The sequence below is a fragment of the Bison bison genome, unplaced genomic scaffold (genome assembly GCF_000754665.1).
Source record: "Bison bison bison isolate TAMUID 2011002044 unplaced genomic scaffold, Bison_UMD1.0 scf7180017864466, whole genome shotgun sequence".
Classification (NCBI taxonomy): Eukaryota; Metazoa; Chordata; class Mammalia; order Artiodactyla; family Bovidae; genus Bison; species Bison bison.
This window is the reverse complement of record NW_011495027.1, coordinates 6,566,903-6,592,334: the sequence shown is the minus strand read 5'-3', so window position 1 is coordinate 6,592,334 and position 25,432 is coordinate 6,566,903. Positions and strand designations below refer to the sequence as shown.

Below are 25,432 nucleotides of genomic sequence, written 5' to 3'. Positions count from 1 at the left end.
CCAGGTAAAAAAAAAAAAAAAAAAGAAAGTGAAAAGTGAAAGTGAAGTTGCTCAGTTGTGTCCGACTCTGTGCGACCCCTTGGACTGCCGCCTAGCAGGCTCCTCCATCCATGGGATTTTCCAGGCAAGAGTACCGGAGTGGGGTGCCATTGCCTTCTCTGATAGAACCATTGAGTAGCTATAAATCCTTCTGAGCTCTGAGGCTGATCTGGCATGTGGCAGAAACATCTAGACTACACCCTAGCTAACCCACATAGGAGATGGGAAAATGGGGCTTTTTTAACAACAAATCCAATGCAACTTAAGATCAGGGAGAAGCACAAAGCTATGAGTTTGGCAGTCTGATCAATCTTCAGCTCAAAGACTGCTTTTAATATATAGACTTAAAAGATAACTCATTTTGATTATTCAACAAACAGGTAATGAGGACCTGCTTACTCTCAGGCATGATGTTAGGTGATACAGATATGAAACAAACAAAACTTAGTTGATGATCTTGAGATTAAGAAAAAAAGAAACAAGATTGTGGGCTGTAATTTTTTTTGTTTAAAATAAGCGACTTAGGCATTAAAATTTCATAACTGCCTTCATCTGTTACATGACACCTTAATGTTCAAAAACTGCTTATTGCCTAACTGTTGGTAGAAAAGGCCTACATTCTGTACCTACAGCATGCACAATTCTTTCATAAATTCTGCTTAAGATGGTGCCATTTTTTTTCTTTCCTCTGCCTAATTATAATAATATATATGGTCAATGACTACACACCAGTTAGACTGCTTAAAAAAATACATTAACAATACCAAGTGCTGGAGAGGATGTGGTACAATTGGAACTCTCATATATTGCTGGTGAGAATGAAAAATAATATAGCCACTCTGGAAAAATAATACAATCACTTTGGCAGTTTCTTGTATTATCAAACATATTAATATATGATTTAGCAATCACACACCTAAGTATTTACCTAGGTGGACCGAAAACATGTTCAAACAAAAACCTGTTAATGGTCAGTTATAGCAGCTTTACTGATAACTGCCAAAAAATTTAAAAGAACTCTAAAGTTCCCAGTGGAAGAATGAATAAATAAACTGTGGTACATCTATATGATGGACTATTACTCAGCAGTAAAAAAGAATAAACTGGTGCTAAATGCAATAACCTAGATGAATCTCAAACAGAAATATGCTGAGTGAAAGAAGTCAGACTTAAAAGGTTATAAACTTTATGGCTGCATTTATATGATATTCTTGAAAAGCAAACTATAAGTGACAGAGGACAGATCAGTGGTTGCCAGGGGATATGGAGTAGGAAGAGGGTGTGACTACAAAGGGATACTACTGCCCTTTTTCCTGATTGTGGTGGTATTTAGATGAACCTATCTGTGTATTAAAATTCACTGAATGAGGGACCCAGGAAGAATCAGTTTTACTGTGTATTAACTTTAAAAAATATATCATCAAGAATTCACATATTAGATGTCTATGAATCAACTAATTTCATGATTTTAAAGACAAGAAAATAAATCCAGAGGCATTAAAAGTGACTTGATAATTAATGATTATAGTTACCAACCTAATGGCAATCCTTTCCTTAGAAGTTCACAACTTAATTCAACATATGCTTACCTCAAAATGAGAAATTCAATCAGAAATAAGGATTATGTAGAAATAGCATAATAAATCAAGCTACACCTTTTAATAAACATAAAAGTCAACTATAATTTCTATGCTACATTTAGGTGGATAGGCCAATAATAAAAAAGAAATTTAAATTCTCACTTGTACTCATTCAAGAAAGACTTCATAAACTACATTTTAGTTATTAAGTTGGCTCCCTCGATACAGATACAGCTCAGAAATTGAGAAGTTTCCAAAGTTAATTCCAAAAAATTCCAGGGAATTTCCTGGCAGTCTGATAGTTAGGACTCTGTGCTTCCACTGCAGGGGCCATGGGTTCAATCCCTGGTTGGGGAACTAAGATAATGCACGCTGTGCACTTTGGCCAAAACAAACAAGCAAAACCACATACAAAATTCCAACACTATTAGTTCTATATTAAATCAATACTGCCTTTCTGAATATTCTACATATTAAAGAAAATATTCCCCACCTCAAATGGCAAAAAATCAATCTAAGCATGTTGGGGTCAGAGAAAATGGAAATGGGAAGAGGGAAAGAGAAGGAAATAAGGTAAAAACAGAGGGATTTAAACTATACAAATTATTAGTTATACCTAATAAAATATGAGAAATATTCTTGTCCTCTTCTTTAGGGATAACATATAAGATTCTAAAGATTCAGAAAATCAGTTCTTTCTTAAATATTTAAGAGTTTTAGTTATCAACTATGACCTAGATTACAAATCCACTTTACAGAGATTCAAAACTGTTTTCACAAAGTACAGTCAGCCTCATTTCCAAGTGGGAATAATAATAATACTCCATGAGACTATCCTATAAATATATGGAAGGTGAATAGGAAGCTTATAGTATCATAAACATGAAGAGAACATAAAAAAAAATTCACTTTTTACTACTCAAGAATAAACGAACACATATATTTTAGACATTAACAGTCTCAAATGATCATCTTCACATTATAATAAGCAATATTTCAGAGACTTTTATGGCTAAAGTCTTAAATTTTATCTGATAAATGTCCTTATTTTACAAATTAGAAACTAATGGCTAAAGGAGTTAATTATTGCAGAAGTGAGTTGAAAGCAGGTCTCCTAACTGCTTACATGGCAATCATATATACAATGCAAATTTATATTCTATCCCTGTCTCCTTGAATCATTCATTCTGCTCACATACCCTCAAGTCAACAGGAATTAGCCAAATACTTCTGCATGTAAATATGTGCACATACTTATACTTTAGAGAACTGAAAGCAAACACCAGGTCCTTGACTCTTTATGTCAGATCTAATCAAGTTAAATGATTTTGTCTACTTTAGTATGTGATGTAAAACATAAAATTTCATGGCAAACTGATGTAAAAATTAATGATTAACTACCTTAATCCCCTGTGCTATTGTTGATTTTAATGCAGTCAAGTTATAAGAGAAAATGAAAACAAAAGCAAAAAAAAAAAAAAACAAAAAACATCACCAAGATGTGTGCATATGGCATTTGTGAAGAGAACTATTTTTTTTAATACATTCAAATTTTAACCAACTTGTCAAGTTCATTGCAACAAACTTAAGCATTAAGAAGTAACACTAGAAAGTTATGTTTCATAGAACATCTGCCCTGTAATTATCTGATAAGTCAAATGAACAGCAAAGAAAGTTTCTGGAAATACTTATCATAAAACTTTATTTAAGGTTTTATTCCCCAAGTTATTAAATAAAATACCATGATAAATTATGGTTTGGTATTATTATAATTATAAAAACTAATATATTTATTTACTGGGATTTTTTTTTGAGATATAATATTCACAACACCTACTATGTTCCACTCTTTTATGATAAACCTTGAAAATACCTGAATAAAAACAATGGTCCTGTCCTCAAGCATCACACAGTTTAGTAAGTACTATCAAAATGTGCAGAAATAAATTGTAATACAACATAATACAACAATGAGTGGATAAAGCAGAACAGAGAATCAGAGAAAGTCAAGGAAGGATTCAGTGATATCCAAATTGAGTGTTGAGGTAGAAAAGAAATCTGACAGAAGGTCTATAAGGTCATTTCTTCATATGAAACTCTAGGAAAGACAAGTCTAATCTAAAGTGATAGTAGGCAAACCAGTGGTTACCTAAACCCAAACATGGGAATCAGAGATCGACAGGACTATTATGTATACTATACAAGAACCACTGAAGTGATGGTCAGGATCCCTAGCTGTAGTGATGGTTACCTGGATACAGACATTTGTTAAAACACATCAAATCATATTCTTAAAATATGTGCATTTTATCATAAGTAATTTATACACTTCAGTAAAGTTAGTTGTTTAAAAATGACTTGGGAAACCAAATGGGCTATTCTCTGTATGGCAAAAACACTTTTATATTCCAATTAGAAGGTAGTCATTGGTATTCTGTGATTAGCAAAATGTTTTCTCTAAATGGAGTTTAAAGCTCCAGCACAGTTTCTTATTTTAGAACTCTCCTAAAGAAGTAATGGGCAAAGAATGTAGAGCTCGGCAGAGTTCCAACAGAACAGGCTATTTCCAAGTTTATATGATATTGCTAAAAAAAGCATTTCATAATACAAATTTCCATTTATAATGTAATTATTGAATACGTGGATAAAAAAATACTAGATTGAAGAGTTCTTTAGCTAGTTTTGTAATTCTGGGCAAACTAATTTACATCTTTGGGATTATTTCAGTTCTAAAATAAGAAGACTGGTTTCTTTATGATTTCTTTCACTTTTAAGATTTAATTATTCTTACATGATTAAAATCTCTACATTGAATCTCCAAATGAAACCCCTAAGGTAAGTCCCAGGTGTTGAAAGGAATGTATTAAAACAAGTTCTATCAAGTACATGGAATATCAGAAGTACAACATTTAAGATTGGCAACTTATGGATCTTAATCAAATTTATGTACTTTCTTCACTTTAATTTTACTTATATCATTTTTTCTTAGCTAATCACACAGGTTCTTCTAAAATTTCTATGGTGCTAGATACATCACTCTACATATACCACTCTTTGTCTTTGCAAATAAATAAACTAAGGATTATAGACATTAAATTACTAGTTTAAAATATTTTCTTTGCAAAGACAAAACTATTAGATCAAATGTGTCTTATATGATTTGTTAAGTAAAAAGGTTTGGAAAGAATGTATAAATATAAATGGATGAACACTGATACAAACACAGACTTTTTTTTTCTGTAAGGATATACAACAAAAAAGCAATAGTACCTTTAGGGAGAGGGCCTAGACTTGATAGAGGTCATTTTTCTATTTTTATTTTCTGTACTATTTGAAAAATTTCCAACATGAACATCTGTTAATTCTAATGTTTAGAAATTATGCTCTTAAGCTGGACTTATAGGTTGTATTTTCCTTTCATTTTCTATACCGAAGGAAAAAAAGTAATATTTGGCTTTTTAAACGTTTTTCTTCTTTTTCAAACAAAACGCCTGGTAGTGTAAGTTGTTAATTCAGTCACTTAGAGCACAAAGAACAGAGGTCACAGGTTTGAACAACGACATTTGCAAAAAAATAAAAATATCCCTTGGTCATACAGTGCATTTTTAACTTTAAAAAGTCATCTGGCAAACTTGTGTTGCTGATCACAAGAATGAATCAGGTAAGAGCATGTGGTTGATCCAATACAAAACACAAATAATGGAAAATAAGTAATGTCTTAGTGACAGAGAGTAAGAGAGTAGACAGCAGAATTACTCATCTCTAAGTAAATATTTTAATCTTCACATCCATCAACTCAATGCACTTCTGAATAAAATATAAATAAGACCTTAACTGTAGGAGAAAATATAGCCCCTGTACTTTTGTTAAGGCTAAAGACTATACATGGCAAAAATCTTACTATTTGTAAAATAATACATTCTTGTTAGTACACTATATAAACATCAAATAAAATACCTGTAACATCTTCTGGATCTGATACAACAATATGTGCATTTAGTTCCTGTAGCTTGTGATGTAATTCTTCTAATTTTTTATTTGATTTTTTCAAAATGTTGTCCACATAAGCCAAACTTTTTTTATCTGTTGTGACTTTTCTCAGATTTTCAGCTCCTTCTTTGATTTTCAGTTCTTTCCTTATTTCTCTCTTAATTCGATCCTTGATATCATCCAATTTCTGTTGCACCATTGTATCTGAAAAGTCTAATTTTTGAACAGCACTCACATTCTCAGAAAAAGGAAGACTTCGGGAATCGCCCTACAGAAAAAAAACAAACATACAAATGTGGGAGTTTAGAAAAAGTTATTTGCTCAGTAAAATATTCAGTATAAGAATAAAATTGTACTAAAGGCAATTCTTCAATATCTCTGCCCACTCACTAAATAGCATTACCTGACAAATTTACATTAAAATAAACACATCTGCACACAAAGGCATCTTTGGGCTGTAAAAACAGTGAATGTTTGATATTCCACAAGCCCAAATTAGATTCTAGCAGCACCTAAACGGTGAAAGTTGAGAAAGTTATTTAACCTTTCAAATACTCAGTTTAATTGTCTGCAACATATAAATATTAGGCAGTTTTCAGAGGTAACATGGTAATTTAAAATATCGTATGTGAAATTCCAAATATAATTCCTGGCCCAGTATATAGTCACTTAATAAGTAAAGATTATTATTAAATTCCATAGGTAAGATAAAATTCTATTTTATCTTCTATAAGAAATCTCTTAAAAATAAAATAATATTTGCAAAAATAAAATTATATCCTTATGACCACTTTTTAGTTAAGCAATTAAAAGTATTAGGGCTTGGGAAAACTATTTTAGAACTCTATATATTTCATGGCTAACTATCCCAATTGATAATTTGGTTGACATTACATAAAAATAAGTACTAAAAAAAAAGTCTAAACCATATCCTACTGATAGAAGCTAAGACAATACAAAGTATCAGTTATTCATCTTAAAATGAAAATCAAATCAGGTAAGCACATCTAATCCATATTTAAAACAAGAAAACATGTTCTGGCTATTTGTACTGATACATCATTCACTATTTTAAATTCGAATACTATAACACTATTGGTTTTTAAGTTAACTTTTACCTTTGGGACGAGGAATTAAGTTTGTGAAAGACACAGAAGAGATGTTCACCCTTTATGTATCTTTTGAACCATAGATCTAAGTAATTAAAAGATTTTCTTTTATTTTTTTGAGAATTCATCACACCCATAAAATTATTTCTATTTAAATTCTTGGTGCAAGAATTATGTCTAATTCTTAACCTCTGAAAAACATGTATTTTGCAAAATAGTGTGTTAACAGATGCAAAGACCAGGATTTTGTCTTGGCTTTGGTACGAATTTACCTGGTGCCAACAGACATACTATGCAAAAAACGAAGTATGTGTGTGCCAAGTCGCTTCAGTTGTGCCCAACTCCCTGAGACCCTATGGACCGTAGCCCACCAGTAAGTTTCCTTGGTCCATGAGATTCTCCAGGCAAGAATACTCGAGTGAGTTTCCAAGCCTTCTTCCAGGGGATCTTCCCAACCCAGGGATTGAACCTGAGTCTCTTAAGTCTCCTGCATCGGTAGGCAGGGTTCTTTAACAGGTGCCACCTGGGAAGCCCAAAAATGAAGTATATAGTTGATGTATAAATTTGTTCTTAACCTTTTAGGGCCAAGAGCTCCTTTGAAACTCTGACCAAAAAAAAAAAAAAGGAGAACAAATAAAACTTCATATCTGTATGTACAATTTAGCTCTTACAAATTCTTGAAATAGGTGATCTACACCAACTGGCCTTAAATACAAACAGAGTGATCTCCTATCTGGACTAAAATGTCTATTAGGTTTATCACTATTTATAATGGAATGTCAGTCCTAACATCTATTTATTCAGTTTCCAAACTTTATAAATCCACCTTTGACTGGTCATCAAATATGAAGGATTATTATAAAAACAGAAAATCCCAAATTTCTGTTGTCTAGCTTAGGTAAAGTAAACTGAGGCAAACAATTCTTAAATGAAAAAGTTTAAGCTAACTGCATTCCTCTAGATATCTGATATTTTTGCTTCTATCTTTATAGACTTAGAAAATACCACATGAATTGCTTTCACAAATCTGTACTTTAATACTAGGTACTAATCCAGAACTTAAGTGTCTCAGGAATTTTTTTCTTTATGCCCCATAGACTAGGGGTATAAAGAAATACCTAACAATTCCATTTATTAAGTAGTCACACGCTAGTAAAGTAATGCTCAAAATTCTCCAAGCCACGCTTCAGCAATATGTGAACCGTGAATTTCCTGATGTTCAAGCTGGTTTTTGAAAAGGCAGAGGAACCAGAGATCAAATTGCCAACATCCGCTGGATTACGGAAAAAGCAAGAGAGTTCCAGAAAAACATCTATTTCTGCTTTGTTGACTATGCCAAAGCCTTTGACTGTGTGGATCACAATAAATTGTGGAAAATTCTGAAAGAAATGGGAATACCAGACCACCTGATCTGCCTCCTGAGAAATTTGTATGCAGGTCAGGAAGCAACAGTTAGAACTGGATATGGAACAACAAACTGGTTCCAAATAGGAAAAGGAGTACGTCAAGGCTGTATATTGTCACCCTGTTTATTTAACTTATAAGCAGAGTACATCATGAGAAACGCTGGACTGGGAGAAACACAAGCTGGAATCAAGATTGCCAGGAGAAATATCAATAACCTCAGATATGCAGATGACACCACCCTTATGGCAGAAAGTGAAGAGGAACTCAAAAGCCTCTTGATGAAAGTGAAAGAAGAGAGTGAAAAAGTTGGCTTAAAGCTCAACATTCAGAAAACGAAGATCATGGCATCCGGTCCCATCACTTCATGGGAAATAGATGGGGAAACAGTGTCAGACTTTATTTTTCTGGGCTCCAAAATCACTACAGATGGTGACTGCAGCCATGAAATTAAAAGACGCTTACTCCTTGGAAGGAAAGTTATGACCAAGCTAGACAGCATATTCAAAAGCAGAGACATTACTTTGCCAACAAAGGTCCATCTAGTCAAGGCTATGGTTTTTCCAGTGGTCATGTATGGATGTGAGAGTTGGACTGTGAAGAAGGCTGAGCGCCGAAGAATTGATACTTTTGAACTGTGGTGTTAGAGAAGACTCTTGAGAGTCCCTTGGACTGCAAGGAGATCCAACCAGTCCATTCTGAAGGAGATCAGCCCTGGGTGTTCTTTGGAAGGAATGATGCTAAAGCTGAAACTCCAGTACTTTGGCCACCTCATGCGAAGAGTTGACTCATTGGTAAAGACTTTGATGCTGGGGAGGATTGGGGGCAAGAGGAGAAGGGGAAGACAGAGGATGAGATGGCTGGATGGCATCACTGACTCGACGGACGTGAGTCTGAGTGAACTCCAGGAGTTGGTGATGGACAGGGAGACCTGGCGTGCTGCGATTCACGGGGTCGCAAAGAGTCGGACACGACTGAGCGACTGATCTGATCTGATCTGAAGGTCTAAATAACTTAATCAATACTTGTAATAATTTAGTATCTTTTTAAAATAATACACATTGAAAGAAAAATTAATTTTTATTTCATTCTTTAATAACTAGTTACTTATTAACAAGATCTGCACACTGGGTAACTTGGAATTTCTCAAAACCTGACATCAGATTGGACATTCCCCACCTTCATCTCCTATTCTGCCAGTACATATGGGTTGTAGAATAACCTTAATATTGAAGTTTTACAGACTCTGGTTAGCTCACATGGTATGCAAAAAATGGTATCACTGTGTTGCCTTGAAATTTTAAAGTATACTGCAGCTTCCTGAGAGTTTGCTGAGGCACCCTAGAGAGTTCTGTGGCAGGTTTGGAAGTTGTGGTACTAATATTTAAAGGCTAATAAAAACAAAAGGGGGTTCCTGGATAGCTCAAATGGTAAAGAATCTGCCTGCAACGTAGGAAGCCTAGGTTGGATCCCTGGGTTGGGAAGATCCCTTGGGGAAAGGCATGGCAACCCATGCCTCCAATATTTCTGTCTGGAGAAGTCCATGGATGAAGGAGCTTGCAGGGCTCCAGTCCATGGAGTCATGAAGAGTCAGACAAAGACTATCACCTGCAAAAACAAAAGAAAAACAAACCAAAACCCAAAAACAACCCCCCGCCCCCACACACACACACAGTTACCCTTGGGCTACTTCAACTCCTACTTCAATTTGCTCCCTAAATTCCAATCATATCAAATTACAGAAATTAACTGCCAAAGACAATCTCTTCTGGCTTAGCTACTATGCATGCTGCACCTTTAGGATGTACTGTTTTTCCTTCTTCCTTCAATTATCTCTTCCTAGTCCCTTCTTTTCTTAGTTAACTTTAATTTTGTCTCAAAGTTTACCATAATTTTTTTCCTGGAAAAGAATTTCCTGCCTATGCCCTCTCTTAGAATTTAGATTAAATGCCTCTCTCCTGTGTACTCTGATAATGTGGATTTTATTTAAACAAGTATTCCTTTTCTTATCTGACAACTCCAAAGACTGTGAACAATTTGAGAGCAGAGTTTACGCCTGGCAGAGTGGTTCTGTTTTGTTTTCTTAATGATTTGTTGATTATGATATAATTATTTAATATTCTTCGTTCAGAATTCAGGAAAATCTATCACTGCTAAGGAAGTCATGCTTTCCTCTTTGTGATAACGAGAATTCATAGTCCAGGAAGCTCAAAGGCAAAATTGACATTCAATCACAGCAACTATACTGGCTAGAATTTGATATTAGATATAAACCATATGGAGTTACCATGTTTACTTCCTTTCCTAAAAGGATTTTTAGTAACCATATTTTATTCCCATCTTTTGTTGTGACATGGCTCAAATACCTTTTGGAAAGGAACAGGAGATAAATAGAATATAATCAATAACTTAAGATAAACTATAGCAGATGGTGATTGTAGCCATGAAATTAAAAGATGCTTACTCTTTGGAAGGAAAGTTGGGACCAACCTAATGTCTCAGCATATTAAAAAGCAGAGACATTACTTATCAACAAAGGTCTGTCTAGTCAAGGCTATGGTTTTTCCAGTGGTCATGTATGGATGTGAGAGTTGGACTGTGAAGAAAGCTGAGCACCGAAGAATTGATGCTTTTGAACTGTGGTGTTGGAGAAGACTCTTGAGAGTCCCTTGGACTGCAAGGAGATCCAACCAGTCCATCCTAAAGGAGATCAGTCCTGGGTGTTCATTGGAAGGACTGATGTTGAAGCCAAAACTCCAATACTTTAGCCACCTGATGCAAAGAGCACACTCACTAGAAAAGACCCTGATGCTGGGAAAGATTGAGGGCAGGAGAAGGGGATGAGAGAGGATGAGATGGTTGGATAGCATCACCGACTTAATAGACATGAGTTTGGGTGGACGCTGGGAGTTGGTGACAGACAGAAGGCCTGGCGTGCTGCAGTTCATGGGGTCGCAAAGAGTCGGACATGACTGAGTGACTGAACTGAATAACAGAATTTTGCCAAGAGACCATGCTGATCATAGCAAAGACCCTCTTCCAAAAACACAAGAGAAGACTCTAGACATGGACATCACCAGATGGTCAATACTGAAATCAGATTGATTATATTCTTTGCAGTCAAAGATGGAGAAGCTCTATACAGTCAGCAAAACAAGACAGGGAGTTGACTGTGGCTCAGATCATGAACTCCTTATTGCCAAACTGAGACTTAAATAGAATAAAGTAGGGAAACCCACTAGACCATTCAGGCATGACCTAAATCAAATCTCTTACAATTAAACAGTGGAAGTGACAAATAGATTCAATGGATTAGATCTGATAGACGGAGTGCCTGACGAACTATGGATGGAGGTTCGTGACATTATACAGGAGGCAGTGATCAAGACCATCCCCAAGAAAAAGAAATGCAAAAAGGCAAAATGGTTGTCTGAGGAGGCCTTACAAATAGCTGAGAAAAGAAGAGAAGCTAAAAGCAAAGGAGAAAAGGAGATATACCCATTTGAATGCAGAGTTCCATAGAACAGCATGGAGAGATAAGAAAGCCTTCTTCAGTGATCAATACAAAGAAATAGAGGAAAACTACAGAATGGGAAAGACTAGAGGTCTCTTCAAGAAAATCAGAGATACCAAGGGAACATTTCATGCAAAGATGGGCACAATAAAGGACAGAAATGGTATGGACCTAACAGAAGCAGAAGATATTAAGAAGAGGTGGCAAGAATACACAGAAGAACTATACAAAAAAGATCTTCACGACCTGGATAACCACGATGGTGTGATCACTCATCTAGAGCCAGATATCCTGGGATGTGAAGTTAAGTGGGCCTTAGGAAGCATCACTACGAACAAAGCTAGTAGAGGCGATGGAATTCCAGTTGAGCTATTTCAAATCCTGAAAGATGATGCTGTGAAAGTCCTGTACTCAATATGTCAGCAAATCTGGAAAACTCAGCAGTGGCCACAGGACTGGAAAAGGTCAGTTTTCATTCCAATCCCAAAGAATGGCAATGCCAAAGAATGCTCAAACTACCACACAATTGTACTCGTCTCACATGCTAGCAAAGTAATGCTCAAAATTCTCCAAACCAGGCTTCAGCAATACGTGAACTGTGAACTGTGTTGAACATACTTCCAGATGTTCAAGGTGGATTTAGAAAAGGCAGAGGAAACAGAGATCAAACCGCCAACATCCGCTGGATCATCGAAAAAGTGACAGAGTTCCAGAAAAACATCTGTTTCTGCTTTATTGACCACATCAAAGCCTTTGACTGTGTGGATCAGAACAAACTGGAAAATTCTTAAAGAGATGAGGCTGACCTGCCTCTGAGAAATCTGTATTCAAGTCAGGAAGAAAGTTAGAATTGGACATGTAACAACAGACTGGTTCCAAACAGGAAAAGGAGTCTGTAAAGCTGTATTTTTCACCCTGCTTATTTAACTTATATTCAGAGTACATCATGAGAAATGCCAGGCTGGATGAAGCACAAGCTGGAATCGAGATTGCCAGGAGAAATATCAATAACCTCAGATACAGAGATGACACCACCCTTATGGTGGAAAGTGAAGACGAACTAAAGAGCCTCTTGATGAAAGTGAAAGAAAAGAGTGAAAAAGTTGGCTTAAAACTCAACATTCAAAAAACTAAGATCATGGCATCCAGCCTTATCACTTCATGGCAAATAGATGGGGAAACTGTGGAAACAGTGACAGACTTTATTTTCTGGGGGGTGGGGTGGGAGAGCTCCAAAATCACTGCAGATAGTGACTGCAGCCATGAAATTAAAAGATGCTTGCTCCTTGGAAGAAAAGCCATGACCACCCTAGACAGCATATTAAAAAGCAGATACATCACTTTCCCAACAAAGTTCTGTCTAGTCAAAGCTATGGTTTTTCCAGTAGTCATGCATGGATGTGAGAGGTGGACTACAAAGAAAGCTGAGAGCCGAAGAACTGATGCCTTTGAACTGCTGTGTTGGAGACTTGAGAGTCCCTTGGACTGCAAGGACATCCAATCAGTCCATCCTAAAGGAAATCAGTCCTGAATATTCACTGGAAGGACTGATGGTGAAACTGAAACCCCAATACTTTGGCCACCTAATGCAAAGAACCGACTCATTTGAAAAGACCCTGTTGCTGGGAAAGATTGTAGGGGGAGGAGAAGTGGACGACAGAGTATAAGATGGTTGGATGGCATCATTGACACGATGAATATAAGTTTAAGTAGGCTCCGGGAGTTGGTGATCTTCAGGAAGGCCTGGTGTGCTGCAGTCCATGGCGCTGCAAAGAGTCAGATATCACTGAGCTACTGAACTGAACTGAAGATAAACTATGCCCCCTAACAGCTGATAAAAAAGGTTACAGTACTATTACTCCTTTCCTGAAAATTTTAGTTGCAATAAACTGTGAAAGTTATTGGAAAATATAATTTTCTTCCATTTGGAACACTGAAATGAGTTATTCCATCTATTAAATTATGTCTCTACCCTAAAAAATAATAAGAGCAATTACATCATGAATGGAATCAATACTAGGCAATGTAATAATAATCTTGACACAGTGAAATAAATCAGCCTCGGGAAAATAAACAGCTATTTAACCAGTGAAAATCTTCAGTGATAATCTCTGTCGCAGTAGGTTCTCTGAAAGGCTGTAGGAACATTATATTAATTTACATTTACAAGTGTTTCACTTTCATCCACTAGTCAAGTCTTTGTGTTCCTATTATAATGAACTTCAGGTCTCCTCCAAAAGTAAATTGTAGGTAACCTTTTCCCATGTTTTCAAAATGAAGCAAAGTTTGATCCGTCTTCTAATCACAAGCACCTTTTTAAATTCATTAATATGTTCGGAAAGTAAAGAGATAAAAGGAAGGAAAAGGAAAAACCAAACGTAATCCTAAACATAAAACTAAACTCCTAATAATATTCATGACTCTCCAGGCATCTATACAAAAAAGAAATACCATTAATTACCACTGAAATCAACAAGCTTAGTTAGCCACTCCATTCTACATAAATTAATCTAACATTTTTGCTGCTATATTTTCTTATATCTTTTTTCTTATACCCTATTCCTTTCACTATCAATCCAAATCCACTGTCACAAAATACTGTTCAAAAAATATTTCAACTCTTTCATGACTCATCCTACCTATTTTTAATGTACTTTAAATTTTATATCATCCATATCCTTAATGCAGTCATTCAAATCAGATGGATCAAATCAAAAATCAAGGAAACCATTAGTAAAATTAACACTTTGGATTTATAGCAGTACAATCAAATGATTTTTAGGTTAGTAGATTTCATGTAGAGAAACAGATAAAAGGAGGAATAGAGACTTTAATGAATAAAAAACAAAAGAACAAAAATTAGATTGAGTTCGAAAGAACCAAAATTTAAAACTCAGTGGATAGGTTAAATAGCAGATTAGACTAAGCTAATAAATTAGTATACTGGCAGAGAGATAACTTGAAGGAATTACTCTGAATTCATCATAAAGTGATAAAAGAGAAATTAAAAGGCCTGGAAGACAGAATGAGAGGATCCAAATCCACCTAATAAGAGCTCCAGAATAAGAAAATAAAGACAAGGAGAGAGAAGCACTACAAGAAGAAATAAATGCATGAGAATATTCCAGAATTGAAGCATGATATACCCTTAGACTGGAAGGTCATCCCAAGTTGCAAATAAAATAAATGAATATAACAGCAAAAACAACAAAGAAAACAGAAGTATTTTCATCTGCAAATGAATGATAATTAGATCAACAGAAGACTATTCTTTAATAACAACAGAGGCTCCAAACTAACAAACAGGATTTTCAGCCTTTATCTTAAGGTCTTCATATACTGCTAAGGCTTTCTCTAAAATTAAAAAAATCTAAAACCCAGCTGCTTCAAAATATTAACATTCTTGGGAAAATGACAGATGAACTAAGCCAGTGCCCACGTTATACTTTTAACATCATTCCCTTGTTCACTTTCATGTATGTGTTAATTTCTATTGAAAAAAAAACCTGTGCTATCACAGAAGAGACTGTACCGTTTTCACCTTTTAAATTGACAAAGACTTTTCTAATCATACTGTTGGCAATAATCCAGATTGTAAGAAGAAATTTTAAAATAGGATTCCCTTTGACCCAGTAATTCTACTTTGACAAATGTAAACTAATAAGATAATTACTCTATAGAATGGTAAATGCAGTAATTTTTAAAATAATAATATATGCTAGGCACAGACAGACTCCCATACAAACTTACAAGTAGCAGGGCTTTAAACAAACATATAGGAAAGAGAAAGTTCAAAATGCCAAGTGTCATAACAAAAGAATTTCAAACAGAATGGGGAATAAAGAAAAGTTTCTTTTACTTATACTGTTTGTTATTTCTCAGTAGTATGTCCACCTCAGTGTATTGCTGCTGTGTACACACAATTTTATTTAAAAATATGTTTAAAATAAGAATAAAAAAAAAAGACTGGAAGGGGAGAGATTAAAATATTATGTCTGAGCTAAAAGAAAAAAAAAACTAAGAAGGATTTTCATTTTGTTCTTCAAAGTTTTCCATATTTTCTCAATTTTTAGAGCAATTAATATATGCTGCCTGTCTAATTAGGAATGTCTTTCTTTTAAAAAGACATTTATAATAAAAAAAAGTCTTTATTTTTTAAAGACATCAAAAGTAATTTTCCCTTTATTTCACTTTTGGCACATATAAAAGCTTATAATGATATCTTATACTCTACAGTATATTTGCTATTATTTAACTAGGATATTTCAAGTCAATACAATTCTACTGCAAAAGATGAGACTACACATCCCACTTATTATAACTAGACCACATCATGTGCCAGCCAAGTATTTTCAAATACACAAATGTGTTAATATGTATTTGATAAATACAACTATTTTTATTTTACAAAATACTGAAATTCTGATCTGTAGGCTTAAACATAAATTTGACATTTTCAATTTACTATACTTCAACAAACTCACAGTGAAGTTAAGAAAAACATTAAAATAAGAACAGGATCACATTCAATGAACAAAATGAAGAAAAAAGTCTGTCACTTATGACCAAGTACTTCATTTAGGGAGAAACAGGAAAGGATGTTTACTTTTCACTGGCCAAGTTCCCAGAGAAGAAGTGAAAAAGCTGTTACTTTCTCTATATTATAGAAATATAAAACAGCCTGACCTGATAGATGCCAAGAAATGTTAGAGAACCCATAAAAACTCACTGGGTATAATGATTCATACACTATTTAGCTAGAAGAGATTTCAAAGATCATGTAGTATAACTCCCTTGATTTTAGTTTTGAGGAAAGCAGGGTCAAAGCACATAAGGTCACAAATAAAAAGTGACCTGGCTATGTTTAGCATATTATTCTCTTAACTCCTAGTTTGGTGCTCTTTTACTCCATACTACCTTCTGAGAGGAGTATCCATTTCCCTTTATTTTACTGATTTGCATTAACTAAGGACTATTATGTGCCTAAATTCAGAGATACTAACAGGACCTATTTCCTCTTATTCTCTCATATCATCCTAATCCAACCTTCCACATCTAAGGAGAGAATGCTCTCACCAGAAAGCAAGAAGCCACTTCTAACACCAACTATGTGTCACTAGTTATACAACCCAAGCATGTTATCCTATCCCTCTGTACCTGTTTGCCCATCTGCCAAATTATGTTTGGTTCTCCCATCTTTTAATTTAAAAGAAACAAAACAAAACAAAACTTCATTTATTCAAATATTCACTGAGTGCTAGATAATGGATGTTCTTACCTGGAGAATCCCAGGGACGGGGGAGCCTGGTGGGCTGCCGTCTATGGGATCGCACAGAGTCGGACACGACTGAAGCGACTTAGCAGCAACAGCAGATAATGGAAATGACACAATTCTACTTTCTTTCAAGTATTCTATTTATTAAGGAAGACAGACACAAAAACCAAACAAAATCTAAAGAAGCAGCAAATGTTGGCTATATTGTGTGTATGTGTGGTGCACATGTGAACACACATGTGTTTTAACAAAAAGTTCAGTCTGAATACAGTGTGACAGAAAGGACTGAGCATTTAGAGTCAGACTGGCCATGCATATATTCTGATACTGTAACCATGCTAAAGCTTCAATTTCTTTTTCAGTACAATGGAATTATTATAACTACCTTGACTGTATTATTTCTAAGTGTGCTTTTATAGCAACGGTACAGTTCCTGGCTCATAGCACTGACAGATAATATCCAGCCCCTGTTTCCTTACTAAGAAATTTTCCATTTTGTTAGATGCAACAAAGTGCAGAGATAAAATTCTTACTTTACCAGACTCCCTTGCAGCTAGAAGTAGTCATATGAAAATCCTTGTCAAAGAGACACCCAGGATTTTGGAAGAAGCTTCCACTTTTCCATTTCTCTTTGCCTAGAATGCACACCCAAAGCCTAGGCAAAGGTGCAGGAGCCATCCTATGACAGTAATAGGTCAACAGGACAAAAACAACAAGGATGACAAAGCAGAGGAAGAGCCCAGAACACTGACAGCTTTTTTGAATTGCTACACAAGTCCAAGACTGCCTACTTTGTACTTTGTGTTTCAGATGAACTATAAATCCCAATCTGACTAAGGATTATATAGGGCCTCATAAGCCAATAAAAAGACTTTGGCTTTTATTCAAAATGAAATGGTATAGGGCTTAGGCAGAGAAGTGATACTGTATGACCTCCTGTGTTAAAAGTAGATTTGAGCGGGGCAAGGAAAGGCAGGGAAACCTGCTATGAAGCTATGGCAGATTGTTACTAAATGGCCTCAAACGAATCCTGCTTCTCTATATTCATATCGTTATGTAGCCTCCTTCCACACTGACTCAAAGTGCACCTTTTGACTTACTCTAACTAATAGTAGAGTGGAAATAACATTCTGATGATGGGCAGGGTGTTTCAAGAAGAGGCCTCAAGAGGCCTAATAGCTTCTGTTTTGCTTCTTGAAAACTCAACTACTATTTAAAGAAGTCCTGATTATTCTGCTAGCGGCAGGCCCCTGGAGAATGAGAGAGATCATGTGGAGAAAGGCCATGTGGAAGAGAACCAAAGCTTTCCAGCTGTCCCAGCCATTCCAGCTGAGGCACCAGGCTTGTGAGAGAGGCCACAGTGGACATTCCAGTCCAGCTTAGCCACCAGATGAATGATGCTCCATAATTAAGCACAGGCAAGACTGGCAGAAGAAACACCTCTTATACCCAAAGGATTCTGAGGTGCGTTTATTACACTACAATAGACATGATACAGAGGCTACTGCAGTAATCCAGGTGACAGACAATGAGATTTTTAAGCAGTCTCTTTAATTCTGATTATGATTTGCATTTTGTTGGTTCTCAATAGATAAAAAGTGGGAATGGGGGTGGTTTAACATTATCATTACGTTAAAAAAGAAAAAACAATTTTCCTTTTCTTTCCCACTTTCTACCTCACCATCCTAACGCTTTGAGAAGACGCAGGCACAGACAACAATCCTCTTAAAAAACAAAACATAAAGTCATTATTCTAAAAAACAGACTTGTTTAAAAAAATTTGCCTGGCTTCTCCACCATTCCTGTCACAAAACGAAGCATAAGCTGCATGTGGATGAGAGTATTCAATCCTTAGATTTAGTGATTGGTTTAGCAGTAGTTATGTACTTGAAATAAGCAATTTCCAGCATCGAAGAATTGATGCTTTTGAACTGTGGTGTTGGAGAAGACTCTTGAGAGTCCCTTGGACTGCAAGGGATCCAACCAGTCCATCCTAAAGGAGATCAGTCCTGGGTGTTCATTGGAAGGACTGATGTTGAAGCTGAAACTCTAATACTTTGGCCAACTGATGCAAAGAGCTGACTCATTTGAAAAGACTCTGATGCTGGGAAAGATTGAGGGCAGGAGAAGAAGGGGACAACAGAGGATGAGATGGTTGGATGGCATCACTGACTCAATGGATATGGGTTTGCGTGAACTCCGACAGTTGGTGATGGACAGGGAGGCCTGGCGTGCTGTAATTCATGGGGTCACAAAGAGTCGGACACAACTAAGCGACTGAACTGAACTGAAAGCAAACATTCCCTCGTGCCCCTACTTCTTAGTCACAGTGCCAACCAATTCCTTTTTTGCTTGAATTAGTGTGACTTCAAGTTTTCTCTTACCACAAATCAGAGTTCCAAATAATATTGACAGGTCTAGCACCCTGCTTTGAAACCTAAAATTTTCTCTAATTTATTAATGATAACTTCAATTCAAACTTCTATATATGATTTTTCTCCAATATTAAGAAAAATATTCCCCAATAAATGTTTGTCTTCTCTATCACTCTAAATAATCTCATTTTACACCACAAAACTGAACTCAGGGTCATATTTCCACCCTGTTCTAAAGGATGCCACTAGTAATTTTTTGTCTCATTTTGCATGCTCTTCTCCCCTGAGCTTCTGGGAAATATTTATCTCACTCAAACCATATGATTTTAGTGAGGTCTTTGAGGCTCTTGTGCTGTGCTATGCTTAGTTGCTCAGTTGTTCCAACTCTCTGCGACCCCACAGACTGTAGCCTGCCAGACTCCTCTGTCCATGGGGATTCTCCAGGCAAGAATACTGGAGTGGGTGGCCACTCCCTCCTCCAGGGGATCTTCCCAACCCAGGGATCAAACCGAGGTCTCCAGCATTGTAGGTGGATTCTTTACCATCTGAGCCACCAGGGAAGCCCCTTGATGCTCTTACATGATCCTACAGATCTCTAAGGATAAACACCTGATTAAATCTGACTGTCCCATATCCTGACCAAACAGGACTGATCCATTTATCCCACAAATATTTACCAAATACCTACTACCTGTGCTAGATGCTGTACTTGACACTGGACATACGGTTTAAAAAAGACATTCATATCTACTTTAAGCTGAACAAGAGTTCATAACGATTCAGAAAAAAAGCATTTGACAAAATTCAATATGCATTCACAATCAGAAATTCAGTAAACTAGGATAGAGAACTTCCCCATTTTGATAAAGAGCACCTAGAAAAAGCTTACAACTAACATTATATGTAGTTGTGAAAGGCTAAATAAGAGCAGGATCAGAACAAGCATGTCTACTTTCAGCACTCTTATCCAACACAGTACTGGACAATCTAGTTACTGCAATATAATAATAAAAGGCATATGGATTGAAAAGCAAGTAAAACTGTCATTATTACATGATAACATGGTCATCTACATAGGAAATCCCAAGAAATTTACCAGAAACTTTTAGGATGAAAGAGTTCAATAGTATCACAGGATACAAGAAGACTCAAAAATCAATCATACTTCTAGGTGTCACCTCACGTCAGTCAGAATGACCATCATCAAAAAACTTACAAACAATAAATGCTGCAGAGGGGGTAGAGAACAGGAAACCCTCTTACCCTGTTGGTGGGAATGTAAACTGATAGAGCCACTAAGAACAGTATGGAGACTTCTCAAAACACGAGGAATAGAACTGTCAACCAGTTCTAGCTATTACCTATTTCTTAGGAGCTTAATATGCAAAAAGGACTTTTAAGGAAAATACACCATATTCACAAAAAGGCATACAACAAGGCCTTGACTAATTAACTTCCCAGAATACCTCCTTTATACAAAATTAATCATGTTAAAAATTTAAACAACTTCAAAAATTATATTAAGCAGTGCTCTAGATGATCAGAGAAACAAATCCTTCTCAGTGTCTAGATTTTATTTGTCCTCACAGGACTGAAGGTAAAACTGGTGATCTTCATTCCAAACCTTCCCCATTCCTGTGCTTCCCAGGAGATAAAACATACAAACCCTGTTTTGTGTCTATAGTCCTAGACCTAATACTAAAAGAAATAATGATAACAGTTGCAAACACCTATTACTATTATACTTTAACTGAAACTTTTTAAAAAGATTTATTTATTTTTAATAGGAGGACAACTGCTTTATAATATTGTGTTGGTTTCTGCCATACATCAATATGAATCAATCACAGGTATACATATATCCCCTCCCTCTTGAACCTCAACTGAAACTTTTAAAAACAAAGGGTAAACAAAATTTTTAAAGGTCTACTTACACACTGTATTTTTGTTTCATCTATACTTGTGAACCACAAGTCATTTCTTCTAGCCAGAGTTTCTACTAGGGGCTTTATCACCTCCTAAGATAATTCTGGAAATACTCAGAAATTTTGGTTATAATGATGACAATAAGATAGAGACAGTCAGATAGGTAGGGAAGTGGTGACCAGGCAGAGTCAAATACTATGACAAAGAAAGCCAAAAGCCTCTAATAAAATAGTAACAACTACAAGTATACCAGAAGAGTCAAGACCAATCAAAGTTTTATCTTGAGAGAATACAGACTGATTAAACTAGTAAAATACAAAAATCTTCATCAGTTCAATCATTACCATTATCACTAAAACCAGTCAAAAAGTGTTTTGGCAAAAGATTATAGGATATCAAAGTGAAGAAAATATGGAACTAAAATTAATTTTTATTTGTCATGCTTAATTTAGAGCAGACCTATCACACAAAAACTCCAATGTGCTAGCTAAAATGGCAAATATTTTTTAAAACATAGGCATAAACAAAATATATGTAGCATATTTCCTTCAAGCATAATGTAAGAATTTGGCAGCGTAAGAATAAAGAGATATTAAGAGAAAAGAGATTGGAAAGGAAAAGCCCAGAGATGCCCATGTTGTTTGAAAGTATACAATAAAAGGCAATCAAACTAAGATTATAAACAGATTATAGACAGACGGACAGACGGAGAGAAGAAGGGAGGGAGGAAGGACGGTAAAAGGAGGGGAGAAAGGGAGAGGACGGAAGTGGGGAACAGACCTGGGGTTGTCATTTAATGTTTTATTTTACTGATTAGGGTGAAGAAATAGAAAGCAAGTTGTCAGTTACTCAGAGCTGGGCCTGGGGAACAACAATGAAACTGTACAGAACACAAAAGAAGGTCCCTGAAGAAGTAAACCTAATTAGTTAATGCTAGATATGTAACACCTGTTTACAAATAGAAATAAAAAAGAACCCAGTGACTTGGTTGAAACAAGTTAAAACTTAGTGAAGGATAAGTTACAGGGTTTTACTGGCAAGTTGATGGAAATGTGGTACATGAAAGAAAACAGGAGCAACCACTACACCGCCCATACTGGTCTTCAGGTCTGCTGATTACACAAGAAATAACAGTTTCAGAGTTAGAGTTTTTATCAAGAAATAACATCTGGTGTGGAAATGATTTCTAAATATACCAGATTTAGTAAAGTAGTTGGGGATAAAGTAAAGTAGTTGGATGGGAAGGGAAAAAATGCTAGAGAGAGGTATCCAGAAGGCTTCATTCAATTGTACTTGTAATGTTTACTTCTTTAGATGGGTAGTTAATACTCCCTAAGCACATTTGAAAGACTGATACAAAAAATAAAGGAGGAGCTATCTAACAGTAAAAGATACTAGATTTCATTACTGAGAAGGTACTTTCGGAAGACTACAGATTTCTGGGATGGTCATCTAATGTAGAATAGTCCCCTGTCTGAAATTTTGAAGGTAATGGCCCCCCAACCTCTTAAAATTGTTCTACTCAGAGAATATATTTGCTTGAAAACATGATAAGAATTAAGTTTAAATGGCATGTTACAGAGTATACTGAATGTAAGTATTAAATACATATTTAAATTTATGTCCAATGTAATACATAAGCTTCTTTTATAATTACTAAAAATGAAGCTTCCTAGCTATTACTTAATTACATTTTTAGTGGTATCTCACTGATTTTTTCTCATACTGTAAAGATGATGTTCACAAATATTAATATATCAAATAAAATGACACCAATATATTAGGAGTCAAGTTGGTGTCGTAAACAGATTCTGAATTACAGCCTTAATTTAAAATATTTTATATTTTATGGTACATATAACAGTACATTAATATACTGTTTTTAATAACTCATAAAACCCCTGATTATTACCCATCTGAAGGAATCACACATTCTTAACAATTTAGAATGTGGAATGTTTAGTTCTCTTGACAAATTATATAGTAGTATACAATAATCATAATTGCAAGCATGTTCCTCCTACAAAAGTCATATTCCACAAGGTACTACAAAAACATTCACAAGAAGTGGGAGTAGTCTGTTCAGATATAAACCATAATTTGGGTCTTGGCATAGGAACTCTCATCTTCTGTCCTATAACATAGCATACAGGTTTGCATTTTCAAAACTGCTTCATTCAGCAACAATTTATTAAATGTAGAGTTCTAGACACTGATGATACAAAGATGATCATGCCATTCTTCCTATAAAGCAGTGGCTCAGACTGAAATTCACAGAAACATATCTACTTTATCTGAAAATTGCAGCCATGTTATCTTAAAGTTTCCATTTCTCTTAGCAGGCTTACACATACATAAATATACCAAATATAGTAATTTTATAAACCAACCAAATCATAAATATGTTTATATTAGAACTGTAGTGGGCAATGAAAGAAAAGTACATAAAATACAGTTCCTTCCTCCTCAAATTTTGATTACTATTCCTCAAACCTCATTTTAATACTTTAAATGTTTGAAATTATGGAGATTTCATCTCTCTATCTCCTCAGCAATATATTAGTAAATGATCATATTTCTATCTACAATTGTAGGGTCTTATAAGCATTCCTCCCTTCATGGATCACAGCCTTGTCATGGAGAAGGGGCTTGCGTAACTCAATGACGCTATGAGCTATGCTGTGCAGGGCCACTCAAGACAGACAGGTCATGGTGTAGCATTCTGACAAAACGTGGTCCATTGGAGAGGAAATGACAAACCACTCCAGTATTCTTGCCACAAGAACCCCATGAAAAGGCAAAAAGATATGGCACCAGAAGATGAGCCCCCCCTAGTCAGAAGGTGTCCAATATGCTAGTAAGGAAAAACAGAGGTCAATTACTAACAGCTCCAGAAAGAAGGAACTGGAAATGTTGGGTCCATTAATCAAGGTAAGTTAGACATAGTCAAGCAGGAGATGGCAAGAGTGAACATCGACATATTAGGAATCACCGAATTAAAATGGATGGGAACAGGCAAATTTAATTCAGATGACCATTATATCTACTACTATGGGCATGAATCCCTTAGAAAAAATGGCTTAGCCCTCACAGTCAACAAGAGTCAGAAAGGCAGTACTTGGATGCAGTCTCAAAAACGACAGAATGATACTGGTTTGCTTCGAAGGAAAACCGTTCACCATCACAGTAATCCAAGTCTAGGCCCCAACCACTAATGCTGAAAAAGCTGAAGTTGACCAGTTCAACGAAGATCTACAACACCTTCAAGGACTAACACAAGAAGATATCCTTTTCAACACAGGTGACTGAAGTGTGTAAGTAGGAAGTCAAGAGATACCAGAATAACAGGCAAGTTTGGCCTTAAGAGTATAAAATGAAACAGGGCAAAGGCTAACACAGGTGTGTCAAGAGAACATGCTGATCATAGCAAACACCATTTCCCAACAACCCAAGAGATGATTCTACACGTGGACATCAACAGATGGTCAATACAAAAATCAGCTTGACTATGTTCTTTGCAGTCAGAGATGAAGAAGCCCTGTACAATCAGCAAAAAGAAAGACTTGGAGCTGACTGTGGCTCTCAGATCATGAGCTCCTTGTTGCAAAATTGAGGCTTAAATTGAAGAAAGTAGGGAAAATGACTAGGTCATTCAACTAAGACTTAAATCAAATCCCTTAGGGTTATACAGTAGAGGTGCAGAACAGAGTCAAAGGATTAGATCTGGTAGACAGAGTGCCTGAAGAACCATGGATGGAAGTTCGGAACACTGTACAGGAGACAGTGACCAAAACAATCCCAAAGAAAAAGAAATGCAAGAAGGCAAAGTGTTGTCTGAAGAGGCTTTACAAACATTATAGCTGAGAAAGGGAAGCAAAGCGGAAGGGAGAAAGGGAAAGATATACCCAAGTGAATGCACAGTTCCAGGAACAAGGAGGGATAAGAAGACCTTCTTAAATGAGCAATGCAAAGAAATAGATGAAAACAATAGGATTGGAAAGACTAGAGATCACTTCAAGAAAACCGGAGATACCAAGGGAACATTTCATGTCAAGATGGGCACAATAAAGGACAGAAACAGCAAGGACCTAACAGAAGCAGAAGAGATTAAGAACAGGTGGTAAGAATAAACAGAAGAACTATGCAAAAAAGGTCTAAATGATTCAGGTAACCACGATGGTGTGGTCACTCACCTAGAGCCAGACATCCTGGAGCACGAA

At 35.8% G+C, this 25,432-nt stretch overlaps 1 protein-coding gene across 4 annotated transcripts in view; it reads right to left on the bottom strand.

The window, feature by feature from the left end:
* The window catches only part of PKN2 (protein kinase N2), a 141,301-nt gene that overhangs the window by 87,001 nt on the left and 28,868 nt on the right, over positions 1 to 25,432 (bottom strand). For all 4 annotated transcript variants that reach the window (XM_010860347.1, XM_010860348.1, XM_010860346.1 and 1 more), the window contains one exon: positions 5,577 to 5,877. In XM_010860347.1, the coding sequence (XP_010858649.1) occupies positions 5,577 to 5,877 (301 nt within the window). The remainder of the gene's footprint in view (positions 1 to 5,576; positions 5,878 to 25,432) is intronic.